This window comes from Conger conger, chromosome 5 (assembly GCF_963514075.1).
Source record: "Conger conger chromosome 5, fConCon1.1, whole genome shotgun sequence".
Lineage (NCBI taxonomy): Eukaryota > Metazoa > Chordata > Actinopteri > Anguilliformes > Congridae > Conger > Conger conger.
Genome location: NC_083764.1, coordinates 36,411,588 through 36,439,587, shown reverse-complemented (window position 1 = coordinate 36,439,587; position 28,000 = coordinate 36,411,588). Strand labels below are relative to the sequence as shown.

Genomic DNA, 28,000 nt, shown 5'->3' with positions numbered 1-28,000 from the left:
TCGATGTCATAGGAATGGATACAAAGTTTTTGAATGCTAAAACCATGACTCTGCTGAAAGATCTCAGTACAGGTTATCAATGACGACGACGTTAAAGTGAAAGTGAACGTTTAATTCGTTCTCTTTCTTCGGCTTTCCCCATGCTTTTGGACAGACTGCTAAATTGCCACTTGTGGAGGACAAATCCTTTTACGAGACCTTAGGTTATTTGTGTCTTCGGTCAATTCATGTTTAAAACATTTTTCAAACGTTGTCAAAATTAAATACGAAATATGAATTAACTGTACGCAGAAAGCCATCACGCATAGACTCATCTTGTAACTGGACGACCAAAATAAGGTAAGACTGCATTCAATTATGTGTAAGATAATGCTATGCTTCAAAATGTCACTAAAATCAGGTTATGGGTTGCTGTATAAGACCATTAACCAGGTCTGGCACTCTTGCCCATACCAGACAGGGGCATGCATTTATGTTCTCATTCATTTTCATTGACTCTGGATAAGAGCTAGTTCTAAATGAAGGAAATGTAAATAATATAGTAACTAATACGCGCGTAAATAAATTATATAAACGTGCATGACCACCGCCGTGAACAGTTATATTGTTAATAGTTATATGCTGTGCAAATATATGTAAAGGTTGATATAAATAAGGTGCCTGTCTGCCTTTTAAACAGAGGTGTTTTAGACTCAATTATCCTATCATGTTGCCAGACGTAGGGGAGACCGGGGAACAACCAAACACTTTTAGGTTTTCGCTTAATTAAAATATGCACCTATATAAAATATAGATAGAATATATAATATAAATATATATATATAATTATATATATAGAGCAATTATTTTTTATCCAGAAAGAAGAACATGTCTTTGTATGACTGTAGACCATCAGTACAGTTCTGGCAATTACAGTTCAGTCGAAAGTAGTGGGAGTGAAACTGTTCAAACATGCCCCGACTATGGGGCAAGTTTAAACAGCGTCCAGTTTTTTTAGCTAATAATTGTACCATACAAATTGTCTATATTTTGTGGATGCTATCCACATATGCCAAAATTATATATAATGAATGTCTGAGAAGAAATGGATAAGAGCGAGTGCTAAATAGGACTAGGACTGTATAATTGCATGAACGTTACATTAAAAGTTACTGTGCCTGATGCATATATAATGGACAGGGGCATGTTGGAACACAGCATTCCAACATGCCCAGCTGTGCTAGTTGTACTCTAGCAAGACTCACAGTTTCTGCTTGCTAGTGACATGTGCCTGTATTTGGAGTTTCTAGCACATTAGTTAATCGAAAAACACAATAGTGAAAAACATTACTTTCATGGTGCTCAGATTTGTTAATAACTCCTGATCATGTTTTCAAAACATCCTGCCACTCACATGAGAAGCAGGTGGCTATATTCGGCTACATAAGTGAAAACACACCCATCATTCTTGCGCAAATGCAGCTATGCAAAATCCGCATGTTTCAACATGCCCCGTGTTAGTTTGTGCCCTGGTCTCCAATAGTCTACATTGAACAGATACACAGTGAGCATCGCTGCAATTCATTAGTCAATGTTCAATGAGCAGACTACACTACAACAGACCATCCTACTGAATTACTGCCATTTAGCGTTGAATAATAGCATATCTGGCGCTCTGGACACTTGTTGCTTGAGATTAAAATATAATGGTATCCTGGGTGAACATTTGTTTGTTTCTTTTATCCTCAGGTCTTTTTAAACGAATATTGGGACAAAAGGAGACATATAATTTAGATAGGGTACTACTCAACTTTGGACGATATCAGTGCTACAGTGAAAGACAAAGGGAAATTTCTTCACTGTTATCGGCTAGCAGGCTTCTGTTGAGGATGCAATAAACCGGACGTTCGGATGTGCCCATTATATTTCAGAACCATGAAATGGATAGCTCAGCTTCTGCAAACTGCAAGCATTATGCTGTGCACTACCGAAACCAGTGACGACGTTAGAGTATTAATTTAATTATTATTTAGTCTTTAATTTTTATTTGCGTAGCCTATCAATTTTGTTATTATCCTGCTTTTATATGAAGATTGGACCACTACGGTATTATCTCTGTGTTACCTCTAAATCTGCGGTGCAGTTTTAGAGGTAATGTCAAAACTGAATACACTCGGTTTCCGTTATGTGCCGCCTCATTAAGGAAGATCGAAGTGATGGAAGAGTCCTGTAGCATGCCACATGAAAAGTTTTCCGTCTGAAATTAGTTTAAGGTAACCGCACTCAAGAGAAGACAGTCTCAACGCATATGTGTTCCGAAGTTGAAAATCTGTGCTCCACGGTGAAAATATGGAACTGGAATTCAACGGTCGGTTTTCCTTAAGAACCACGTTACTCAGTTGTATCTTCTTATGTAAGTCAAGTAAGTGTGTTTATTTTTTAATCTCTGTGTCGCATTTGGGAAAAGTAGTTTCTTGTTGGTAAGAAAAGCATGGCTGCAGTGCTGGTAAAGATGGAATTCACGAGTAGTTTGAAAAGTTCAAATTCATTCATAAAAGGCATATGTTACATTTCTCAGCCATTGGTGGGAGATGGTGTAGGAAAGTTAATGTTGGATGAAGTTAATGACTTGAGAAATGTGGCATATTTGATTAATAGTTTTAGAGTAGCATAATAGGGTAGGGTGAATTCAGGTAATTTGGGACATCAGGTAATTTGAGGTAGTTTTTCTCCTTAACTAATCATTGTCATTCAGCATTTTCACCTCAAAGACCTTGAATATAAACTAAGTGATCATGGTCACATAACATGCATGATACAGCATGCCTTATTATGACGTATGAATGCAACAACAACAAAAAAGTTTTGAATATTTTATTATTTTGAGAATGGTTTCAGGTAAGTTGGGACATTAAAAACATACTTTGCACAAATAAAAATAATAAGACATGACTGAAATCTGAGCGCTTGTAAATAAATGTTGCACTAATCTTGTGTGTATCATGCTATTATCTAATGTGGTGTCCCAAATGATCAAACACAAAGGGAAAAACTGATTTTGGATGAGTGATTACAAAATAGTTTGCATTCACATGTTATAATGTCACAATATATCACTATAGACTCAGTGAGTACTTCATTAGGTATTTAGTAGACTTATATTTATTATTAGACTTATTAAGTCTTCTGCTGCTGTAGCCTATCCACTCATAGATTTGACACGTTGCATTTTCAGAGATGCTCTTCTGCATACCATTGTTGCAATGTGTGGTTATTTGCGTATTTATGTCACCTTCCTGTCAGCTTTGGCCCTTCTCCTCTGACCTCTCTCACTAACAAGGCATTTTTGCCCCCAAAACTGCTACTCACTGGGTGTTTTTTTATTTTGTGCATGATTCTCTGCAAGCTCTAGAGACTGTTGTGTGTGAAAATCCCAGGAGATCAGCAGTTTCTGAGATGCTCACCCCACCCTGTTTGGCACCACCAATCATTCCACGGTCAAAGTAACATAGATCACATTTTTCCCCATTCTGATGGTTGATGTGAACATTAACTGAAGCTCTCACCCTGCTGCCATACAATTGGCTGATGAGATAATCGCAGGAATAAGTAGGTGCACATGTGTTCCTAATAAAGTGCTCAGTGTGTGTATACACTGAGAACTTTATTAGACTTATTTGCCTTCTGCTGCTGTAGCCTATCCACTTTGACGCGCTGTGTGTTCAGAGATGCTCTTCTGCATACTGCTGTTGTAATGAATGGTTATTTGCATTATTGTCACCTTCCTGTCAGTTTCGACCAGTGTGGCCCTTCTCCTCTGACCTCTCTCATTAATATTTCTGCACGCAGAACTGCTCCTGGATGGTTTTTTTCAGCACTCTCTGCTAACTCTAGAGACTGTTGTGTGTGAAAATCACAGGAGATCATCAATTTCTAAGATATTCAAACCACCCTGTCAGGTACCAACAACCACCAATAGTCAAAGTCACAGAACAACAGCTGAACCTCTTGACCATGTCTGCATGCTTTTATGCGTTTAGTTGCGACATGATTGGCTGATTAAACATTTGCAAACTGGTGTACAGGTCTACCTAATAAAGTGCTCAGTGAGTGTATATGAATAGCTAAGAATATGAGGATTATAAAAATGTGCAGGGTTATGGGTATCTTATTAAGACTGGTGGTGAGGGCTGAAAGTGTCCCAAGTTAACAAAATTGACCCATGTAATTGTATCTATTTTGTCTAACAAGAGAGCAAATTTAATTTAGCATAATCCAGACGCCAATAATGTGGGAGTACTTTTTTTACTTAAGATGAATGTTTTTTGACGAACTTTGGCAAGTCATCAACCTATGCAGTGTGCAGTGGACTTTGTGTCTCCCAAGGGTGATTCGTTCAGTGTTCCCGCTTTTGCCATCAAGCATATCGATAAAGCAGCGACGCTGACTACCAAAGTGGGACGGGTATCATGCACATCTGAAGAGATCACATAACAGTGTTCTGACTGAGAAATGTGAGGTTTTCCGCAAACTGCCAACGGAAGCATATTCAGGTAGCCTACCTTGCTTTGCGCTTTGAAATTTGCATCCTGGGGCAGCTTGGGAAATGGGAAGGATCCATGAGATGTTTTTGAGAACTGGCCATCAAGTTCAACTCTTGTCACATATCTAATCTTGACTGCTCTGTGGCTTTGATCTCCACCCATTGAAGGGTTTTGTCAACCTGTGTGGCTGACTTCCCACATCCCTTAATTGAAGTGCAATCTGTAGGCTTGCCAAAGGGGAGCTCCTGCAAATTTATACAGTAAAACACCCACTGTGTTCACATTGTTCTCTGCCTTTACGTGTAAGGTTGCGGAGGTGCGGAGAGCCAGGTGCGACTAAGGGGGTGACCCCTTGTAAGCGGACCCACAAACGAGCCCGCCACTAAGACCCGGGGGGGGGTAGAGGAGACAGCACTGTACACGGAGACAACTCCGCACAAATAAAAGGAAGAGCCCCAAATAACGGCTCAGAAAATAAAAACTACCCTCCAAAACCAGGGCGAAAATCACAAACAAAAAATGAGTGCGTAAAGGCTAGCACTACTGCCCCGGACCGGGGAAAACCCAAAATAAAAGTACAACCCAGTATAAAAGACTGGGCTAACGAAAATAAAGACTCAGGAGTCGCAGCTCCGAAAAAACACACAAACCAAAATACAAAATACCGGGGACAACGTCCCTCACCCACGGACTCACACGAGCCGAAAACAAAACGAAACAAAGAACCAAAGAACCTACAGGAAGGCGGCTGCAGTGTACACACACTAACGCGCAGACCCCTTCCTTACCTTTTCTGAACACAGAACCAGCACAATACCTGACTCGAATGCTGAGTCTTACCATGTGCTAATACCGGCTAGGTGGCAGAGCGAACAGTGACACCGAAGCGAAGACTGAGGGAAAATGCGGGCTTTAAGTACCTTCAGGAGGTAGACATCACGTAAGCACTAATGACCATCAGGTGAAAGTAATAAGCCACCTGATGGCCACAACCAGTACTACCTCCAACCCTGACATTACGTCCTCATTGTGATTGTCAGTGCCAAGCTACTTTGGATTTCTTGGGGTGAAGGCTCTTTTTGCAAGAGAAACATTTCTCAGATTCTTTGGAAATACAGTCGTAGCATATCATTGTTATAGTGAAATAGCTAATTGCCAGTAAAATTAAATTATAAATATTTTCAATATGTGTCAAAAATACTGACTTCATTATGTTAATTATTGCATATTTGTATTGGAATTTAAAATACTTTCATATTCAAAATATTCAGTTCCAAAGAGTTCCAAAGAACAAGTTAGCATGTATTAATAATGTACAAATACATAAATAAAGCTGAACAGCAGTTAGATAGTTAACAACTACATGAATTCATACCAATTCATGTAACTTTATTGTAAAGTTTTACTGAATCCACTGTCAAATGACAGTATAGTCCATATGCTTTTGCACTTTTTCAAGCAGTCTTTCACATACTTGTTTTTATGTATTTATTTATTTATTGAAAAGCAATTATTTTTCTCTTATGAAAAGCAGTAGTTTGTTCGCAGATAAAGTGTTTCAAGGATAGTGTTCAATGATTTATTCTTCATCTGTTTAACTCAACTTTAACAGCTTGGATCCTTGGCCTTGCAATCTTACATTTAAGTAAACTGACACCACAAGGGACACAGTCTTCTCCTTCAACAGTCACTTCCAGACTCCAGAATTAAAGTTTGAGAGATTTAATAATTAAATGTGTTATACAATAGAAAAGTTTTGCCGATGACTCCACCAGCTAGCCACTGCTAGTGGACATGAGGCAGATACTTTCAAAGAATCTATGAAGGCTTGCCAGCTTGGCAAATATACTCCCATAACTGTGGTGCTTGCCATTCTGAACACTTGCATTGTATAGGAGCAACAAACACCTTCAAACCACAACACTGTTTATCCCTCCTCCGTCTCTGTAAACACGTTGACGTTAAAACGCCATTGGCTGTGGCAATTAGAACCAATTTTCAACCAATGAGCTTTAATTATTGTAGTGTCGGGCCTTCAGCTGTACATTTTGAAACCCAAATTTAAGGACTATAAACACAGGCAGAGGGTGAGTCAACATGTCAGTAAGCATTTTTCAATCATAGGAAGGGATTTACAATGGTCTTGTAACAATGTTTTAACAGAAAAATCTTACCCATTGCACCTTTAACAAAGTTAAAGCGGGAGTGGGAGTTCCGCTGCTTTTTGTGGTGTTGTTCCATTTAGCTAACATGAGAAATGTATACACATTTATATTAACTGTGAAAAATTATAATAATTTTCAAATCTATTTTCTAATATAATAGCTATTATATTGTTGTACCCCACTAGTTATGTCACAAGTGTTTTACGATAACATGAAGTGAAATATAACGCGGAAAACACATCTTTTATCTGCTGAAAGACAATATTTATTATTTGATGTGAAATATCAGAACATTCATGTCTAATTTCACATTAAAATTGAGTACCTACAAAATAAAGCAAAGTTTTATTTTTCCAGAGTAAAGTTTTAGATCCACTTCATAATGCCTACTGCTCATTATCATCCATTATTCAGTAATGATTATTAAGTCAGTTTAGAACTGGGGTGCACAACTCCGGTCCTGGAGGGCTAATCTGCATGCTGGTTTTCATCCAACCAATTACCTTAGCTTTAGCTCTACCTTAGTTCTATAAATTGCACTGCCTCACTTCTGTACTTGAGCCAATGGTGGCGCTACCATTGGGCCAGGCCCACCCACATTGCTCATAGGCCCGCCCAGTTTCTGTAGATTTTATCTCTGTTAAAAAAATAGAAAATAAAACATTATAATGTAGCAAGGCGCATAGTTCAGATGGAACACTGTAACTCACACGGGAGAGTTTAGCTGTTAACTTCACTCCTATTGATGTCACAACAGCAAAGAACTTAGTTCCGGGTGGATAAGGTTAAGGAATGTGAATCGCAGGCAGTGTTTGTGTCATTTAACCAAGGTACAAACATGTAAAGTCAATGTTGGAATATAAAAATAATTTATGAAAACTGAACAAATTTGTTTTATTTATATGATTTATATGATGCTAGCTAATGTAACGTTAATGTTAGATGTCAGCACCCCCCTAATGTTGTAGCTAACGTTAGCTAGCCAACATCATTAACATACGAATAACCAGTGCAATCTAGTTATACCAGTGCGTTACTAGAAACCCTATTACTATTACTATAACATTACCACCAAATCTAGCTAGCTAGCTAACTAGTTTCACAACAGGCAAGGTTGGATTTAATGTTTCGTGTTTATAAAATCATCCCAGTGTTTCTCTGTATGGCCACCGATGAGCATCTGCTGTTTATTCGGCATAGTTAACTAGCTAACTGTTTCTACACAGTTCTGGTTCAGTCAATTTTTAAGTAACGTTAGTTCATTCTGTGGCTGAGTGGCCACCCAGAAGTATCTTAGCGATCTTTGTTTACAAACATTCTTATTTCACTGACAGATCAAATCAGCGTGATAACAACAGCAAAGAACTTCACTACCAACATACAATATCTCAACGGTGGTAACTTAAATCACCTTAAACAAACCACGTAATTAGAACACGGCATCTTTAACAAACACATCCATCTACGACATGAAATAATAATGATTAACTTCCACATTATCATTTTTAATCACACAGCAGTGAACACACTGCATTTCAAAACCAAACCTCACCACCTCCGTTTGTGAAAATCACCAACAGGTAGCCTAGGCAGTCTTTTAATTCACCAATGTACCACATTTCTGTAATAATATTTAAGCTAAATGAATGGATTTACATAGGCTGATTATAAATAGTGACCATTCATCCCGTTTTTCTGCCTCATGAGTCCCGACCTTTTCTAAAAAATTAGCTAAATGTCCCGTATTTTCGTGCCTGGTGATTTGCATGGTTATTCCGAATGTGTAATAACTGTGTTATGGTCATTTTATGGTCAACTGTGTTATGGTCCATGTTTTAGAATAGCCTACGTATACAACCTGCTTCCACTACTAGAGTCTTTCAGCGCACTTATCCCTGGTTATGGGTATGCACTTTGTTGTACGTCGCTCTGGATAAGAGCGTCTGCCAAATGCCAATAATGTAATGTAATGTAATGTACTAAACGTATCAATCATGATTTTGTCCATCTCGCTATGTAGTCGCTCTACTGAAAAACGACCACAATGTTTAGCTGAGCGCGAAGGAAACGTTCAGTTTCAGTGTAGAGACATGTCACAAAACGAGCATCTTTGTTTAATAAAAATCTTCAGAAAGTGTTCAGATTCATCAGTAGAGGATAAGAGTAAGGTTTTTTGCCAAAGGTAAGAAGCTAATTTTTCCATTGCTCACAAAGGACGTATGGATATCACTCAACATCTTTGGACGAATAAGCACATAGAAGCTGAACTAAGTAAGTCTACTAGTCCTAAGGCAGATAAAATATAGGCCTACGCCAGTGAACCAGTAAAGGACTATGTTTGACAAATCGCCAGTACTCTGGTTTAGGCCAGAGAAGTGTATTGTGGCAATTGCGTTATACATATCATTCATTTAATTTAATTTTGATTTACTACTGGCCTCAGTGGTCGGCTTTGAGTATTCCTTCACTAGTTTATCCACAACTCCATGCTTCTACCCTGCTTTTGACTTTTGATAATCCCAAACACTGGTCTTGCTTTAAAGTACACAGTAAAAAATACTCTGTTAAAAAAACATTTTGCCATAAAAATAGATTTTTTTTACAGTGTACCAGTGACTTGTTGCAGGCAATAGTATGTTGGATCAGGGCCTGGTGTCAGGATGTCCAGAAGGACTGTGTGCTATGTGCAGTAAATTAAAGTACTTCTTGCAAAGCCTGTGGTAAGAGGATAGGGTGATTCTCCTCTGCTAATCCTGCTGTGCCTCACTTTTGCTGGGAGCAGTTTTTCCAGGCTGCTGCTAAACCTGTCCTTAGTGTCTTATCTACACCATAAATGGACTATGAACAACTTGAAATATAAAGTCTAATTGCTTGCAGGATACAAAGTCAGCTAGATTAAACAGGTTATACTTGAAATATATTAGTGGTACTGCACACATTGTAGCTACAGCATGACTATGGATTTTGAGTTCACACATTTATCAGCAAGATTGCTTGAAACACCATATTTATATATTAATTGTTTGCTGAAACTAAAGGTCAGAATTATTGGAACTCTTGATAAATATGCACAACAAATGACAGACCTTCAGACTGTAACAGGCTGAATAAATTTAGCCCAAATGGATAACAAATTAAAGGGGCGTGCCACACACAGACCTTCAGACTGTAACAGGCTGAATACATTTAGCCCAAATGGAAAATAAATTGAGTGGGCGTGTCACTATATATAAAGCACATCACACACTTGGCACTCTAATATGCTGACTGGGGGCTGAGAACAAGTAGTCCTGTAGCTAAAATATTGGTCATACCCTATGTTTTTTATGACCATTAGATGGTGCTATTGTTCTTGGTTTTACCATAATTCAAACTAGACCATTTATCGACATGCAATAATACGAGAAAGGAGACCTACACAAGGATAATTGTGTACGTATTTTCCCCTTTTTTCCATAAAAGATAGGGAGGGGTTAGCCCTGTTAGCCAATTTATACCAGCCACCACTGAGCGAGACCCAAGGTCACAGCCAGCTCAACCCCCTATCAAGCAGGCTCCTGGTCACTGGTAGGGGCAAGCATGATGGCAAGCAATCCATCCAACCTCTCCCATCTCAAGACATCACCCTGAAGAACAGGTTTAATGGCCTGTATAAGTTGGATTTTCCTGCTCTTAATGGCCAGTCTCGGCCATCTACATTGTCTACACTATTTGGTCCTCGGTTGCCTGCGGCCAGGCGATCTCCACCACCCAAAGCCTCTCACTCTGGGCCCACACCTGGTGCACCCCCAACTCCTGGGCCACACTGGGGTACTCCACGGTTGTCTGTTGATAGGCGATCTGCACCAACAGCAGCTCCTTGCACTGGCTCATGTTCCCCTCCACTGCGCAGCAAGCAAAGTCACTTTCCTGTAAATTTTGATTGGCCGAGGTGTGTCATGTGGGTGCTGATTAATTCCGTATAACCATGCTAACGAGAACAGATCGAACAGGTGTGTAGAATATTTTCACAGCTGAAATATCCCATTAATGCACACAAAATACTATGCAATGCATTTCAGTGTTACTGTAGGCTACATATTGAGTTAAGTATGTCGGAAATAAAACCATGGGAGATGTTTCAAACATAATGCAACCTAGGCAGTACTTAGTCAGTAATAATAAAATAACTTATGAGTGGGTGCGAAGAGAATGATACCAATTTTATAGACACGCCCAGGGAGGCTAAAATCTAGCCTATTCATTCCACTGATATTCTCTGTAGCGATACAAACAACTATACAAGGAACAGGTTTGTTATTTTTCCATGCTGTGGTATAAGGCTGTTTTTACTAACAACATTCCCAGACCCACACCAGTGTGTTAGAAAGCGGGGAGCCTAATGTTAAAACATTAGTGCATGGTAACTACAGACAATAAGTAAGAACCAAAGTACAAGTTCTAAATACATACCAAACTCATTATATATTGATTAAAGTTTGCATTGAAGGGTACTGGTTTGGTTTGCTGCTTGTGGGTTATCGCCAGAGGTGGGTAGAGTAGCCAAAACTGTAGTCAAGTAAAAGTACTATTATTTTAAATTAAGAATTAAAGTGAGTTAAAATGGTCATCCAATCCTTGAGTAAAAGTAGAAAGTATCTACAGAAAAACTGCTCAGAATCACAACCTGATATAGCATACATATACATTTTCAAAATAATGAAAAAATCAAAAATGAAATACCATTATAATAAAACAATACACAACAATGAATTACAATTACAACAAAAAAAAATTATCCAACGTAAGTTACAAGAAACACTATCATAGATCCCCAAACTTGTTCTTCAACAGATACATTGGGCAGAATTATTGGTCCAATTCATAAATATGTACAAACTAGTTGTAGCTAGTGTAGTTAGCAGCTGCAAACTAAAAAACAATATAGGCTTGTTCAGTCAGACAACTCATGATGAATTAAGCTTATTTATTGTGGTTTGATATAAATGCAAACTTTGGTGTCGACTTTGCCTCTCATCACGCCCTGTTCTAAAGCCTGCCGAAACAGGGAGCAGCTACAAACCCGCCCTCATGGGGATCTTAAGAACCAGAGCTTACCAGTGGATGCTGGGGTGGTGGTGGGAGTGCAAAAAATTTGAAGGCATGAAATAGGAATAGCTGGATAATTTGAGCAAATGCAGCTAGCATGAGTGCATGCAATACAGCAATAGCATGCAATATGGGCAAAGGCAGCATTCCAAAATAAGTAGTGCAGCAGAAAGAGCCAGGCAGCGCAATGTCTTTAGCATGCAGAATGAAGCAAAGAGTACGATTGCATCAGGGCAAATGAGGCAGCAGCTAGCAGGCAGCAGAGCATGGCAGAATGTGCAAAATGAGAAAGGGCCTAGAGAAGGTTTGTGCTTTATTTAGCCTTTCCCATTAGACCTATGCATCATGTGAGAGGGCGGAGCTTCTCGAGTTGTCTGCCAAAATTAGATCCGCAGGCTTCACATCATTTATTGACATGAGCTTTATTTACCAATGTGTAAAGTCTTTTCCTTTAACTTTAATAATTTAAGTCCCCAGCGTTTTTGGCTTTTTTTCCCCTCAGTATGTCTCCCAGTCATTCCCATTCATTTGTTTAATCTGTTTTCACTTCCTGGTTAGCATTCACACCTGATTATATTTTCCCCTTGTTAGCCGTGTATTTAAATCCCTCTGTTTCTGTCTTTTGTTGCCAGATTGTCATGTGCATTTTGTTTTAAACTTTGTTTACCCTGCTTCAAAGCTAATAAAGACTTAAAACTTTACTCCTGTGGTCTCGCTATTGGGTTCACCGTTTATTAGATGAGGTGTAGCGTAATCTGAGTCTGGGTTACCAACATCTGATCCCACATTATGCAGATCTAGCAAACATATGGATGTTTTTAAAATGTTAAATCAATCAGAACTTCAAACAATAATTGGTCGCTTTCAACACTCCACCTGCTCTATAAGAAGGCAGTAGGAATAGGGTCTCCTGACAAGGTTCTTAGCATATTAAATGCATTCCTCAGGGATATTCACTGTTCAGTGAGTCCTCAGGGTCCAGGGAACATAGTCTAAATACGCAGTTTGATTGTTTTGCCTCCTAGAATCAATAGATGTACTGCTACGCCTTGAGTGACACACAATTACTGTACAGCCAATCTGGCTGATTAAAGCCTGAACAGTAATTATGGACTGAGAAGTTGCTGAGGTTCTGTAATTAGATGTGCCGATAATGTAGTCAACCTGTCAACGTGTATGCACATATATTTCTGTTGCTTATCAAGTGCTGTCAATATTTCAGTGCCTTTTCTGTTATCAGTTATTAGCCTAATCAGCCATTTATGGGACACTCTAGAATGACAACTCCGGTTTTTTCCACTTCCATCAAATCATTTGTGAGGTGACAGATTTTCAGTCAGTAAATGGTGTCATATTTCTCCTGCAGATTTCAAGACAGTTTTATACTCTGTGTCATGGGTCATTCAGATATTGGTCATATATAATAGCCCAACATCAAATTATGTAACTTAAGCTTGATTTAATCTTTTTACAGTCAACTAGAAGTCAACTGAATACAGTATTTTAGCCAAAGGAAAACTTGAAGTATGGGGCAATTTTCTATAAGGGTGCTTTCACATTTGCCTTGTTTAGTCCGTTTGAATCGAACCTTGGTGCGTCCCCCCCATGCGGTTCTTTTGGCCAGGTGTGAATACAGCAATCGAACCCTGGTGCTGACCAAAATAACCATACTGAGACCCTGTAGAGACAATTCTCTCAGTCCAGCTATAAGCTCATTCTGGAGTGGACCATTTGCGGAGAGAATATCCGGATGGTAGCACTGCCGTCTCACAACGAAGAGGTCCTGGGTTCGAATCCCCGTCGGCCGGGGCTCTCTGTGTGGAGTTTGCATGTTCTCCCCGTGTTCACGTAGATTTCCTCCAGGTACTCCGGTTTCCTCCCACAGTCCAAAGACATGCATGTTAGACTGATTGGAGAGTCTAAATTGCCCGTGGGTATGAGTGTATGAGTGAATGGTGTGTGTGCCCTGTGATGGACTGGCAACTTGTCCAGGGTGTATTCCTGCCTTTCGCCCCGTGTGTTCTGGGATAGCCTCCAGCCCCCCTGCGACCTTGTTCAGGATAAGTGGGTTAAGATAATGGATGGATGGATGGATTTTGCATTTTGGGTTAAACTGGCTGCTGTAGAGAGCTGCCCTATGCATTATGGGATGGGGAAATGTTTTTCCGGTTTGTCACTACAAATTTCTGTCCAATAAATGAACAACCTTAGCACACATGGTTTTGTTTAGAAATCATGCTTTGCTTAAAAAAAGGCAGTGTGAAACCATGCAACACCAAATCAAGCAAATTATAATACCTAAAAGCACCATAAATTAGGATGCAGGTGACACTTGTCTGTTCAGAGTTTTACTAATTTTAGTTATTTTGACAGTAAAAGCCTCATGAAAAAAATTACTCCATGAGAAGCAACTCAAGGCAGTTATAGTACTGTGTGTGCGTGCTGATCACTTGGCTGGGTGGGGATATGGTGCTGAACAGCTTGTTGAGCTGGGCAAGGGGGAGAGTCTGTGCTGTAGAATATCTTTTTTGATTAATAGTACTCCTTTTCGACTCCTTAATTTGTGATTCTCAAATCAGGATAATGCACATTTCTAAACGTTGGTGCATGTCTGCATTTCACCCAGTATGGTCAAATAAAGAAATATAGAGGATATTTCTCTTGATTCATAGTATGTGGTTGCATAGTATGTGGTGAAACATAGAATTTGCGATATAAAAACATTTTGATGACCCTATCTGTTTCTTATCCAGTACTTGCTCCGAGACCTTAAACCTTGAGAGGACACAACATGGCCTACAATGAGATGCCTGCTGACCAGTCTGTTCAATATTTTGTCCTAGTATTCTGTCTTGAGAAGACACACTCCCATGCTGAGGATCAGCTCTTCAAACAGCTCTTTATTGGTTACAACAAGTGGTCAAGACCTGTGCCTAACATCTCTGATGTGGTCATCGTCAAGTTTGGGCTCTCCATCGCTCAGTTGATTGATGTGGTGAGTGGACTAAAATAAAAGCGGACTGATTTAATTCAATGCACTTTTGTTCACTCTGTGAATTGTTCTATGGTATCCATCTTTCAAATAACCAAAGTTTGCAATAGCAGGCCTGAATCAATTAGTAAAATCACTACCATATCCTTACCCGGATATAGTTCCATACACTTGCCACCCTGGTGTCCTCAGAGGCTACTCAAAGACTGAGGTCCACAACTGAAAAAAAAAAGCTTTTGGAGCCTTCGGACGGCCCAGGACTGAAATTTGGCAGCACTGCTGATTACTCCCATAGCCTTAAATACAGAACATATCATAACGTGCATGGCTATTTAAAAGGTCATTACTCGAGAACTGTGCCATTACCTGACATGCATCATTTAACATTTAGTTTTATTTGAGTTTTAAAAGAAATGTAAAATTTTCTGGAAGCCAGCATTGTGGATTTGGAATCGAGCCTGAGGGAAATCTCAAAAGCCATAACTTACTGTTATACAGTTGATCAGTTGATCAGTCCAGCCAAAGTTTCTCCAATTCCCAACCTTAGGTGGGCACACAGTTTAAATGCGATGAATGATAATTTGCTTGAAAGCAGGTTTTCAGCTCTGCATCAAATCCCAAAGCAGCTGCTTGCTCCCAAGCTTTCTCAATTAGGATATTACATTGCAGATGGTGCTGGCCACACTTTTCAGCTACTCTGACCTCTTTCTGAACCCCTTCCTTGTCTGGATGGATGCCAGCTGCCTGACTCATCTCCTCCCCTTTCATTCCTCCTTCCCCGCAGGATGAGAAGAACCAGATGATGACTACAAATGTGTGGCTGAAGCAGGTGAGCTGCCAGAGCTTCCAGAAGGTTCTGGCTGGCAGGGGCTTAAACAGGCAAGCTGTTGACAGGAGAATGCTAGCGGTGGGACTGTTTATCCCTCACTTCAGATCAAGCCGGCCCATGCTTTTGTGCAGGGGTCGATTTAGTTTACCACTCACAAACAGTTAATGAGATTCAAGTGGAGACAACCATGTTCAGTGCCAGGGTAGCACATTAATATGTAATTGAGAACTATTAATCAAAAACCTCAGTAATGTTAATTCACTTTTTATGAGCACATAGATGGAAGATGATGCATATTTAATTGGTCAACACAATATCTCAGTTGACAACACAACTCCATAAAAGAAATACATGTCAATGCACTGTGAAGGAAAAAGCAGGAAGTGCATCTATTTTACCTTCATGAATGTGTTATGTCTTGAATAAATGTATTTGTGTTTGTTTCCTAGGAGTGGAATGACTATAAGTTACGGTGGAAACCCTCAGATTATGACAATGTAACATCTATCCGGGTGCCATCTGAACTGATTTGGGTTCCTGATATTGTCCTGTACAACAAGTGAGTCTGTGATCTTACCACACAAATCATGCATTTAGGGGTTTAAATAAAGGTTTAAGGATTTAGTATATGAATTAATAGTGTATGTGAAGATGTACCAAAAGTCAGTAAAACAGCAGTTTGGTGTGTGATGACACTGTATTTGTAACAGGTGAAGAATTTTAGTTGTAGATATTTTACAGTACAATCCTAATTCTATGTCTTTTTGAAGATGACTGATTTTATGAGAATATAGTTGCAAGAATCTGGAAAATAACATTATTCTGCCATCTAGTGGACACATTTTGAAATTTACTTTTACTACCTTGAATTTCAACATCAACAGCACAAAATTAGGCAGGAATAAGTTGAGCTATGTTAGATAGGTCTAAAAGTATGTACTGTGTAGAAATTATCCTTTTTTTTATAATGAGTATATGATGGTGTGATGGTTAGGTGAAGCTGAAGATGTTCACTTTCCACGTGGACAATAAGGTCATATTGTAATGACAGCAAGATAGATTTCTCAAATATAATTGTGTTGATCTTTGGTTTTAAAGGAATTCCAGCAAAACATAATTTGATATTTTCTGCTTTATACCCATATCATTGGTGTGGCCTGTATTTGATGTGATCAGAATCAAATCTTCCATCTGTACCTGCAAAATACTATTTTAAGTGATGATGTCACTGGGAAATAATTCCTGTTCTCATAATTTAGATTAATGGAAGTGTCTCTTAAATTAGAAAATACTGTTTAATGCTGATGCATCAGATTGTTTTCTCTATATTTCTAATTATGATAAAAATATTTAAGCCATAACTGAAAAGTTGGAGTAAAGTAATAAAAGTATTACACTGAATGTGTGGCAAGAAATTTGATAGATGCATTATTCTTAAGGTGTGGACCAAAATACAGTCCCCTTTGTTTTTGCAATACACTGAATACATTTATGATTGGTTGAGATAAAAAGATGAACACGAGACAAGAGTTCAGAATTTCAGCTTTTATTTCCTGGTATTCACACCTAGCATAGCATAGCATATTTGGTATCAGACCACCCAATTTTTAGGTGAGCAAAAGTATTGGAACAGAGAGTATTTAAATTAGTGGAAGTAAATGACACTTAATATTTGGTAGCATATCGCTTGCTTGCAATAACTGCATCAAGCCTGCGACCCATTGTCATCACCAAACTGTTACATTCTTCTTTTGTGGGTAACAGGGGCGGGGGGGGGGTGTTAGGGTTAGGATTAGGGTGAGCCGTGGCACTTCCTCCACCGTGCTTCACAGATGAGCTTGTATGTTTTGGATCATACAACCTTCTTTCTCCACACTTTGCCATTTCCATCACTTTGGTAGAGGTTAATCTTAGCCTCATCAGACCATAAAACTTTGTTCCAGAGCTTTTGTGGTTCTTCTCTGTTCGTCTCGCCTTCCGAATCTTACTACTGACAAGTGGTTGTATCTTGTGCTATAGCCTATAGCTGCTCTAAAGCCTGATTTATACTTTGGCATCGAGTCGACGTAGCCTATGCGTAGACACTTACCCTACGGCAGAGGTGTCCAATGTTATCCTAAAAGGGCCGGCGTGGGTGCAGGTTTTTGTTTTAACCCAGCAGTAGCACACCTGATTATACTAATGAACTAATCATTGTCTTTAATCAAGACCTTGATGAGTAGAATCAGCTGTCTTAGTCCTGTGCTATAACACACCGGCCCTTTCTGGATAAGATTGGACACCCCTGCCCTACGGCGTAGCCTGACGCGCACCTCCCCGGAAATGTAACTACGCATCGCGGCGACGTGGACCGTAAGAACTGTGATTGGTCCGCTTGGTAGCATTTCATTATGCATTTCCGACTACTCCGCCATTGATCAATCGCCTGTGCTATGTCCGAAAGTGAAATCAGTTGACTTGATGCCTCTTTGCCTGATTAATAATAGGTCCTTCAAAAAAAGGCAACTTCGGAGGTGTGTTCGCAGCACGCGATTGAGACGCAATTTGAAAGCAGAAAATTGTCAGAGTGAAAGTAAAGTGATTACGTGATGCGGAATTACAAGCAATTTAGCTGGCTAGCTCACGGAGGCATAAACGTTACACACGTTATTTCAATGTGTTAAGCAATTCAGATGTATAACTAAAAAATGTTTTTTTAAAGTATACAGTCAGGTCCATAAATATTGGGACATCGACACAATTCTCCTCTTTTTGGCTCTATACACCACCACAATGGATTTGAAATGAAACGAACAAGATATGCTTTAACTGCAGACTTTCAGCTTTAATTTGAGGGTATTTACATCCAAATCAGGTGAACGCTGTAGGAATTACAACAGTTTCTATATGTGCCTCCCACTTTTTAAGGGACCGAAAGTAATGGGACAATTGGCTGCTCAGCTGTTCCATGGCCAGGTGTGTGTTATTCCCTCATTATCTCATTTACAAGGAGCAGATAAAAGGTCTAGAGTTCATTTCAAGTGTGCTATTTGCATTTGGAATCTGTTGCTGTCAACTCTCAATATAAAATCCAAAGAGCTGTCACTATCAGTGAAGCAAGCCATCATTAGGCTGAAAAATCAAAACAAACCCATCAGAGAGATAACAAAAACATTAGGTGTGGCCTGTTTGGAACATTCTTCAAAGAAAGAATGCACCGGTGAGCTCAGCAACACCAAAAGACCCGGAAGACCACGGAAAACAACTGTGGTGGATGACAGAAGAATTCTTTCCCTGGTGAAGAAAAACCCCTTCACAACAGTTGGCCAGATCAAGAACACTCTCCAGGAGGTAGGTGTATGTGTGTCAAAGTCAACAATCAAGAGAAGACTTCACCAGAGTGAATACAGAGGGTTCACCACAAGATGTAAACCATTGGTGAGCCTCAAAAACAGGAAGACCAGATTAGAGTTTGCCAAACAACATCTAAAAAAGCCTTTACAGTTCTGGAACAACATCCTATGGACAGATGAGACAAAGATCCAACTTGTACCAGAATGATGGGAAGAGAAGAGTATGGAGAAGGAAAGGAACTGCTCATGATCCAAAACATACCACCTCATCAGTGAAGCATGGTGGTGGTAGTGTCATGGCGTGGGCATGTATGGCTGCCAATGGCACTGGTCCCTTGTATTTATTGATGATGTGACTGCTGACAAAAGCAGCAGGATGAATTCTGAAGTGTTTCGGGCAATATTATCTGCTCATATTCAGCCAAATGCTTCAGAACTCATTGGACGGCGCTTCACAGTGCAGATGGACAATAACCCGAAGCATACTGCGAAAGCAACCAAAGAGTTTTTTAAGGCAAAGAAGTGGAATGTTATGCAATGGCCAAGTCAATCACCTGACCTGAATCCGATTGAACATGCATTTCACTTGCTGAAGACAAAACTGAAGGGAAAATGCCCCAAGAACAAGCAGGAACTGAAGACAGTTGCAGTAGAGGCCTGGCAGAGCATCACCAGGGATGAAACCCAGCGTCTGGTGATGTTTATGCGTTCCAGACTTCAGGCTGTAATTGACTGCAAATGATTTGCAACCAAGTATTAAAAAGTGAAAGTTTGATTTATGATTGTTAGTTTGTCCCATTACTTTTGGTCCCTTAAAAAGTGGGAGGCACATATACAAACTGTTGTAATTCCTACACCGTTCACCTGATTTGGATGTAAATACCCTCAAATTAAAGCTGAAAATTTGTTTGTTTCATTTCAAATCCATTGTGGTGGTAGAGCCAAAAAGATGAGAATTGTGTCGATGTCCCAATATTTATGGACCTGACTGTAACTGAAACAAAATGTTGAGCTTGTGGTGTACTTGCACTTGTGGACAAGCTATTTTACAGTTCTTTGTGAACTCCGCCGCTGTTTTCAGCCGGTATTAATTTAACGGAAGTAAGATCCATACAGTTAATCGCAAATGATTATGGGATATAGTAATGACGAAAACTAGCGTTTTGGCAGTGTAATTGCAGGGCGACGCAGACACCCCAACGCTCAAGTATAAATGCTCTCAACGGCGTAGAGGCTACGCGTAGGCTATGGCCTATATTCGATGCAGAAGTATAAATCAGGCTTAAGTCTTCTTCGAATGGTTGACTGAGATACCTTCACCCCTGCCCTGTGGAGATTGTTTGTGATGTTACTGAGGTTTTGGGAGTTTACTTCACAACTCTCACAATGTTTCTGTCATCAACTGCTGTTGTTTTCATTGGTTGACCTGTTCGATGTCTGTTGCTCAGTACACCAGTGGTTTCTTTTTCAGGACATTCCAAGTTGTTGAACAAGAGATCCCCAATGCTTGTGCAATGGGCTCTTTTCAAAGCTTCAAGATGGCTTGCTTTTCTCCCAAAGACAGCTCTGGTTTTCATGTTCATTTATCTGTTCTAATACAAATGCGGTCTTCATGGGCAAAACCCAAGGCTGAAACCAAGATTAGACATTCAGAAATATTTATTGTTTAACCAATCAATCTAACTTGTTGCAACTATCTGTGCAACAAGAAACACTTGTCACTGACATGTTCAAAATACTTTTGCTCACCTAAAAATTGGGTGGTCTGATACAAAAGGTGATATGTTCTAAGTTGTTTAACGAATCTAGATAGAAATACCAGGAAATTAAAGCTGAAATTTGGATCTGTACATCTTTTGACCTCAAACTTAATTGTCTTCAGTGTATAACAAAAACAAAGGAATTGACGTTGCTGTTCCAATGCTTTTGGAGGGGACTGTATTTTAAATAGCCTATCTTGTATGAAGTTTAGGTTTTAGGAGCCAAGAATGTGTAGCATAGTTTCCGCAGCAGAAATACACTGTAGAACAATTTGTGATATTGTAGAATTATTTGTTAGAGTGGTATGATAGCTTAAATAAGCTTTTAACAAAAAATGTACACTAGCCTATTAGCATTTTTTTGCAACCCTTTCCCTGGCTTTGTTGGCAGAATCAGGGTTACTTTTTGCAATTCGCTAATGAGTATTTTATGTGCTTAATATCCATTCACATCAGTGATATGTTCTAAGTTGTTTAAGAAATAAAAGCTGAAATTAGGATCTGTCATCTCAAGTACATATTTTTGACCTCAAATTGTCTTCGGTGTATAGCAAAAACAAAGGAATTTACTTTACTGTTCAATACCTTTGGAGGGGACTGTATATAATAATGATTTTTGGTTGGATTTCAATATTAATGAGACCATTGCGTGTCCTTCAGTGCTGATGGGGAGTTTGCTGTGACCCATATGACAAAGGCACACCTTTTTTACACGGGCAAGGTGCGCTGGGTGCCCCCCGCCATCTACAAGAGCTCCTGCAGCATCGACGTCACCTTCTTCCCGTTCGACCAGCAGAACTGCAAGATGAAGTTCGGCTCCTGGACCTATGACAAGGCGAAGATCGACCTGGAGCGCATCGAGAACACGGTGGACCTGAAGGACTACTGGGAGAGTGGTGAGTGGGCCATAGTCAACGCTGTGGGCACCTACAACACGAAGAAGTATGACTGCTGCCACGAGATATACCCGGACATCACCTACTTCTTCATCATCCGCAGGCTGCCACTCTTCTATACCATCAACCTAATCATCCCCTGCCTGCTCATCTCGTGTCTGACGGTACTGGTCTTCTACCTGCCATCTGATTGCGGCGAGAAGATCACGCTCTGCATCTCCGTGCTCCTCTCACTCACCGTCTTCCTCCTGCTCATCACCGAGATCATCCCCTCCACCTCGCTGGTCATCCCGCTCATTGGCGAGTACCTGCTCTTCACCATGATCTTCGTCACGCTCTCCATCGTCATCACGGTGTTCGTGCTGAACGTACACCACCGCTCGCCGGGCACGCACACCATGCCCCGCTGGGTGCACTCCGTCTTCCTGGAGCTCATCCCGCGCTGGCTGTTCATGAGGAGGCCCATCCCAGACGAGAAGCGCCGACGCGTGCTGCTGCTCCAGCAGAGAGTGCTGCCGCCTCTCGCCGCCCAGCTCAGCACCTCCGAGTGCTGGCTCAGAGAGACAGACGTGGACTGCTGCCACAACGATTCAGAGCTGGGCACGGCCCCAGGCTTTCCCTTCCCCTTCCCCCTGCCCCAGAAGGCTGCTCCTCCCCAGCAGCACCGCCCAGGAAGCAGGGTCAACCCCTCTCAGCAGCTCCCCACCAAGGTGGACAGTCCGGTATCCACAGCGGTGTTCTCCTTCTCGCCCAGTGTCCAGCGTGCCCTGGAGGGGGTACACTACATTGCAGACCACCTGAGAGCCGAGGACGCCGACTTCTCTGTGAGTGGGCTAACATTGTCACCATGGTTCTACAGCTATAGTTTTCCTTCAACATTTACATTTACATTCACATTTTAGTCATTTGGCAGACGCTTTTAATCCAAAGCGACTTACAACTGCATAGGTTCTTCCACAAGTTAAAGCATCACATCCATAACTAGTAAAATACGCATGAAGTGCTGTTCTAAACAAAAAAGACAGTCATTGTAACTGCAATTAAAAAAAAATTTTTTTGGGGGGTTAGACTAGAGGGATATTAGAGGGTTATTTGAAAAGGTGTGTTTTTAGTCTGCATCAAAATAGGGGGAGGGATTCTGCTTTCCTGACAGTGGTAGGCAAGTCGTTCCACCACTGAGGAACCAGAACGGAAAACAGGCGTGAACGTGTAGCTCGACCGCCAGGTGCTTGTAGTGAGGGAACCATAAGGTGACCACAGCTGGCAGACCGGAGTGGTCTCACTGGGGAGTAGGGAGTGATTAAGGATTGGATATAAGGTGGGGCAGTCCCCTTAGCAGCCTGAAATGCCAACACTAGGGCCTTGAAGCGGATGTGTGCAGTAGGAAGCCAGTAGGGGCCAATGGTGATCAGGCAGCATTCTGGACCAGCTGGAGGGGCTTAATGGCACAAGCTGAGAGACTGGCTAGGAGGGACTTGCAGTAATCCAGGGGGAAAATGACAAGCACCTGGACTAGGAGCTGGGTGGCTTTCTCCATCAGGAGATGACGGATACGGTGTATATTGTAGAGGAAGAACCTGCAGGTTCTGGCAGTGGAGGATACATGTGGAGCCAGGGTGAGGCGGTTATCAAGCAGTCGGCGGGTTGCCGGTTCGATCCCCCGCCCGGGCTGTGTCGAAGTGTCCCTGAGCAAGACACCTAACCCCTAAATGCTCCTGATGAGCAGGTTGGTGCCTTGCATGGCAGCCAATCGCCGTTGGTGTGTGAGTGTGTGTATGAATGGGTGAATGAGAAGCATCAATTGTACAGCGCTTTGGATAAATGCGCTATATAAATGCCAACCATTTACCATTTACCATTTATCAGTGAGAGGTCGATTGTCGGAGAGGACTTAGCAGGGATGTAGAGAAGCTCAGTCTTGGCAAGGTTGAGCTTCAGGTGGTGGGAAGTCATCCACGCAGAGATATCAGCCAAGCAGGCAGAGATCTGTCTATAAATAGGGCCACTAGTTTGTCTCCACCATGTGACCTAGCGGCAGCCTGTAGCGTAGTGGTTAAGATGCCTGACTTGGACCCACAAGGTCGGTGGTTCGAACCCCGGTGTAGCCACAATAAGATCTGCACAGCCGTTGGGCCCTTGAGCAAGGCCCTTAACCCTGCATTGCTCCAGGGGAGGATTGTCTCCTGCTTAGTCTAATCAATTGTACATTGCTCTGGATAACAGCATCTGCCAAATGCCATTAATGTAATGTAATGTAATGTAATGTATACTTGTATTTCAATGGTTATCCTCCAGGGGCCCTCATAGGAACTCCAACAGCACAGACAAGTGGCTAATTGTACAGTTGAGGGACAGATTTTCTAAGGAAACAGTCACAGTACAAAAACACATTAAGGACTGATTTACAAAGACTGTTTCTATTTATGCAGTCAAATAAATGAAATGCCCTCATTCGAAATTATGTGGTAGGAGATAACAATAAAAGGTGTCCAAAACAATATGGGACACCAAAATTTTTATTTAATCCACCTCGCCTCGAAAGAATTTGCTCCCCTTGTTTTAGTTTTCCTCCAGTTCCACTCAAACCTCGATGTGCCCGAATTCTAAGATGCGACCAGACTCCACGGGTTGCTCAAGTGTTTTCGGATGAGAAATGTTACACAAGCACCCATAAACATTTTTATGTTATGACAGTAACCTAGCGAAAATGCTGAAATCTGATAAAAATGTTTTTCAATATTTTTTACAGTTTAACATTAGCGTTGTAACAGTAGCATTATAGCATATTCGCCAGTGAATCCTGTTACAGTTTTAAGAATTTTCATAATATGGAGACAAAAGTAACATTCGCTTTACTAATATGTTACTTGTGCACATTTGCACCCCGGATACACTAGCTAAAGGAACGCCGCTAAACCTGTCGCCAAGGCCAACTAGCACCTGGTGGTGATTTTAGCATTTTTGCTTGCTAGTTTACCCTGTTATGGTTAAGTTTTTTATTCATTACATTACATTACATTATTGGCATTTGGCAGACGCTCTTATCCAGAGCGACGTACAGTTGATTAGACTAAGCAGGAGACAATCCTCCCCTGGAGCAATGCAGGGTTAAGGGCCTTGCTCAAGGGCCCAACGGCTGTGCGGATCATATTGTGGCTACTCCGGGATTAGAACCACCAACCTTGCGTGTCCCAGTCCTTTACCTTAACCACTACGCTACAGGTCGCGTTAATACCTGACGATTTGAGTCAGAAGTAACATTAGCTTTACTTCTATGAACTCATCCCTTTTCTGCGATGAACTAAATCAGAACCAAGCTTCAGGAAGGCTGCCAGCACTCCTTCCAGTTTGCCTACACGGGAATGTAAGATAGACATATCACTGATCTCGATATCACTAATTTCAGACTCCTAACGGTCAAGAGAGGAATTGCACCAACAAACAGCCTCAAACCACAACACTGCTTATCCCTCCCACTCCTCTGTGAACGCCCCCCCCCCCCCCCCCCCTTCACTCACTCCAGGTTCTCATGCTGTTTTGACAAACGCAGACAGAGTCTGCTGTCTTTTGTAGTGTTATAGACAGGTGAATTGATGCTAACTTCATGAAATGTTGATTTTATTTTGCTACACAACACTATTTGGATTTTTGTGTTTTTGAAGTTTTAACTTTAGCTAACCAACTATATTATGAGCAATCAAGTTATTTGGCAAGTTAACTAGATGACTGTATAACTAAGATATGATAGTCTGTTGCAAATGATGCAACTGTAACTTACAGTTTAAGACAAATATGGGCTTAGCGCCCCAAGAGAGGATCGCTTGCTGGAAGATGTCTCAGAGTAAAATGATCATCATTTATGTACCTTCATTTAGAGGTACCTATTTAGATTTCTTTATTTGTTATGTTTGTACTGTTTCTTTAAGAGGGATTCGGTAGGACAATGGGAGGTGATGTATGGGGGAGCTTCTACCTGCTGAGGGGGTAAATGGTCCGCAGAGCCCTGTGATGCATCAGCTGATACTGTGGCAGCAAGGAAAAAAGGAATTACTACTTTGAATTAAAAGGATTACAAAACTGCCAATATTAAATACCACAATAAATAATTAAAATGACAATTAATTAATTGCAACAATTAATTAATTCTGCAATTAATTAATTCAGTACCTAATTATTGTTATTACACATAATCTTTTTTATGCTGTGAATTAATTAAATCTGTCTACATCACCCATCAAACCTAATGGGAGGGCCTGTATTTTCGGCAATCCTAACCCAAATACATAAAAATGTTCAGATTGAGCAGGTAAATATATATATATATATATATATATATATATATATATATATATATATACAGTCAGGTCCATAAATATTGGGACATCGACACAATTCTCCTCTTTTTGGCTCTATACACCACCACAATGGATTTGAAATGAAATGAACAAGACAAACTTTAACTGCAAACTTTCAGCTTTAATTTGAGGGTATTTACATCCAAATCAGGTGAACGGTGTAGGAATTACAACAGTTTCTATATGTGCCTCCCACTTTTTAAGGGACCAAAAGTAATGGGACAATTGACTGCTCAGCTGTTCCATGGCCAGGTGTGTGTTATTCCCTCATTATCTCATTTACAAGGAGCAGATAAAAGGTCTCGAGTTCATTTCAAGTGTGCTATTTGCATTTGGAATCTGTTGCTGTCAACTCTCAATATGAGATCCAAAGAGGTGTGACTATCAGTGAAGCAAGCCATCATTAGGCTGAAAAATCAAAACAAACCCATCAGAGAGATAGCAAAAACATTAGGTGTGGCCAAATCAACTGTTTGGAACATTCTTAAAAAGAAAGAACGCACCGGTGAGCTCAGCAACACCAAAAGACCCGGAAGACCACGGAAAACAACTGTGGTGGATGACCGAAGAATTCTTTCCCTGACGAAGAAAAACCCCTTCACAACGGTTGGCCAGATCAAGAACACTCTCCAGGAGGTGTATGTGTGTCAAAGTCAACAATCAAGAGAAGACTTCACCAGAGTGAATACAGAGGGTTCACCACAAGATGTAAACCATTGGTGAGCCATTGCTGAAAACAGGAAGACCAGATTAGAGTTTGCCAAACAACATCTAAAAAAGCCTTTATAGTTCTGGAACAACATCCTATGGACAGATGAGACAAAGATCAACTTGTACCAGAATGATGGGAAGAGAAGAGTATGGAGAAGGAAAGGAACTGCTCATGATCTAAAACATACCACCTCATCAGTGAAGCATGGTGGTGGTAGTGTCGTGGGCATGTATGGCTGCCAATGCCGTCTGGTGATGTCTATGCGTTCCAGACTTCAGGCTGTAATTGACTGCAAAGGATTTGCAACCAAGTATTAAAAAGTGAAAGATTGATTTATGATTGTTAGTTTGTCCCATTACTTTTGGTCCCTTAAAAAGTGGTAGGCACATATACAAACTGTTGTAAGTCCTACACCGTAGGACGTGATTTGGATGTAAATACACTCAAATTAAAGCTGAAAGTCTGCAGTTAAAGTATCTTGTTTGTTTCATTGCAAATCCATTGTGGTGGTGTATAGAGCCAAAAAGATGAGAATTGTGTTGATGTCCCAATATTTATGGACCTGACTGTATATATATATATATACAGTGTGTCCAATCTTATCTGTGAAGGCCCAATGTGGATGCAGATTAAAGTAGCACGATGACACCTGATTCAACAAATGAATGAATTGTGGTCTTTAATCAAAACTTTTCAGATAAGATTTGACACTCCTAATGAGCAGCCTCCCATGTTTTATGTGTAAATATTAATGTCATTAAATTTCAGTGTCATTAAAATGCATGAACTGTATAATCGATTCCAAAAATCTATTTCAACTGATTCTTTCACTGCTCCTCAGGTAAAGGAAGACTGGAAGTATGTTGCCATGGTGATCGACCGCATTTTCCTATGGATGTTTATCATCGTGTGCCTACTGGGCACCATCGGGCTCTTTCTGCCACCCTGGCTGGCTGGCATGATCTAGGGCAGCCCCATCCGCATCATTGAGCGCATGCTGACACTGAATTGGGCTAAACTGGACTAAGTCGAGAAACAAGCTTTCCGGGGGTGGACTGCCCAGCAATATGAATTTATTCCTGATTCACAGTTAGACTCAACTATGTGGCAGGAGGTTTGCCTGCAATTCAAGTTAAGAGAATTTGGCTTTAAAAATTACTGACTTTTCTTTTACTATTATATAATTATATTATATCATATTATATTATATTGTATTATATTCTTCTTTTTCCTGCCTCCCTGCCAGAGAAATGAATCCTATTTTTCAGTGCAATGTTATATATTCTGTAAAAGCATCTAAAAATTAATGTATTCAAAGTAAATATAAAACATATTCCTTGAAGTAAAT

The 28,000-nt window shown here is 40.5% G+C and overlaps 1 protein-coding gene across 3 annotated transcripts; it reads left to right on the top strand.

Moving 5' to 3' along the window:
• Window positions 1-27,999, top strand: LOC133128903 (neuronal acetylcholine receptor subunit alpha-2-like). Of its 3 annotated transcripts, none has more exons than XM_061242709.1 (7): window positions 1-339; window positions 1,729-2,392; window positions 14,620-14,771; window positions 15,553-15,597; window positions 16,047-16,156; window positions 21,350-22,409; window positions 27,494-27,999. In XM_061242709.1, the coding sequence occupies exons 2-7, from the start codon at window positions 2,329-2,331 to the stop codon at window positions 27,617-27,619; spliced, it is 1,557 nt and encodes a 518-aa protein (XP_061098693.1). In that variant the 5' UTR covers window positions 1-339; window positions 1,729-2,328; the 3' UTR covers window positions 27,620-27,999. The 3 variants fall into 3 exon arrangements, with proteins under 3 accessions (XP_061098693.1, XP_061098692.1, XP_061098694.1); XM_061242708.1 differs by having other exon boundaries at window positions 1,729-2,401; XM_061242710.1 differs by lacking the exon at window positions 1,729-2,392.
• The last annotated feature ends 1 nt before the right edge of the window (window position 28,000 follows it).

Bases quoted from the DNA above. Each gene is read 5' to 3' on its own strand.
- LOC133128903 (XM_061242708.1), top strand. From the start codon at position 2,329: ATGGAACTGGAATTCAACGGTCGGTTTTCCTTAAGAACCACGTTACTC. The intron at 2,402-14,619 runs GTAAGTGTGTTT...ATTTTGTCCTAG, and splicing joins TATCTTCTTATGTAAGTCAA to TATTCTGTCTTGAGAAGACA. The intron at 22,410-27,493 runs GTGAGTGGGCTA...ACTGCTCCTCAG, and splicing joins CCGAGGACGCCGACTTCTCT to GTAAAGGAAGACTGGAAGTA.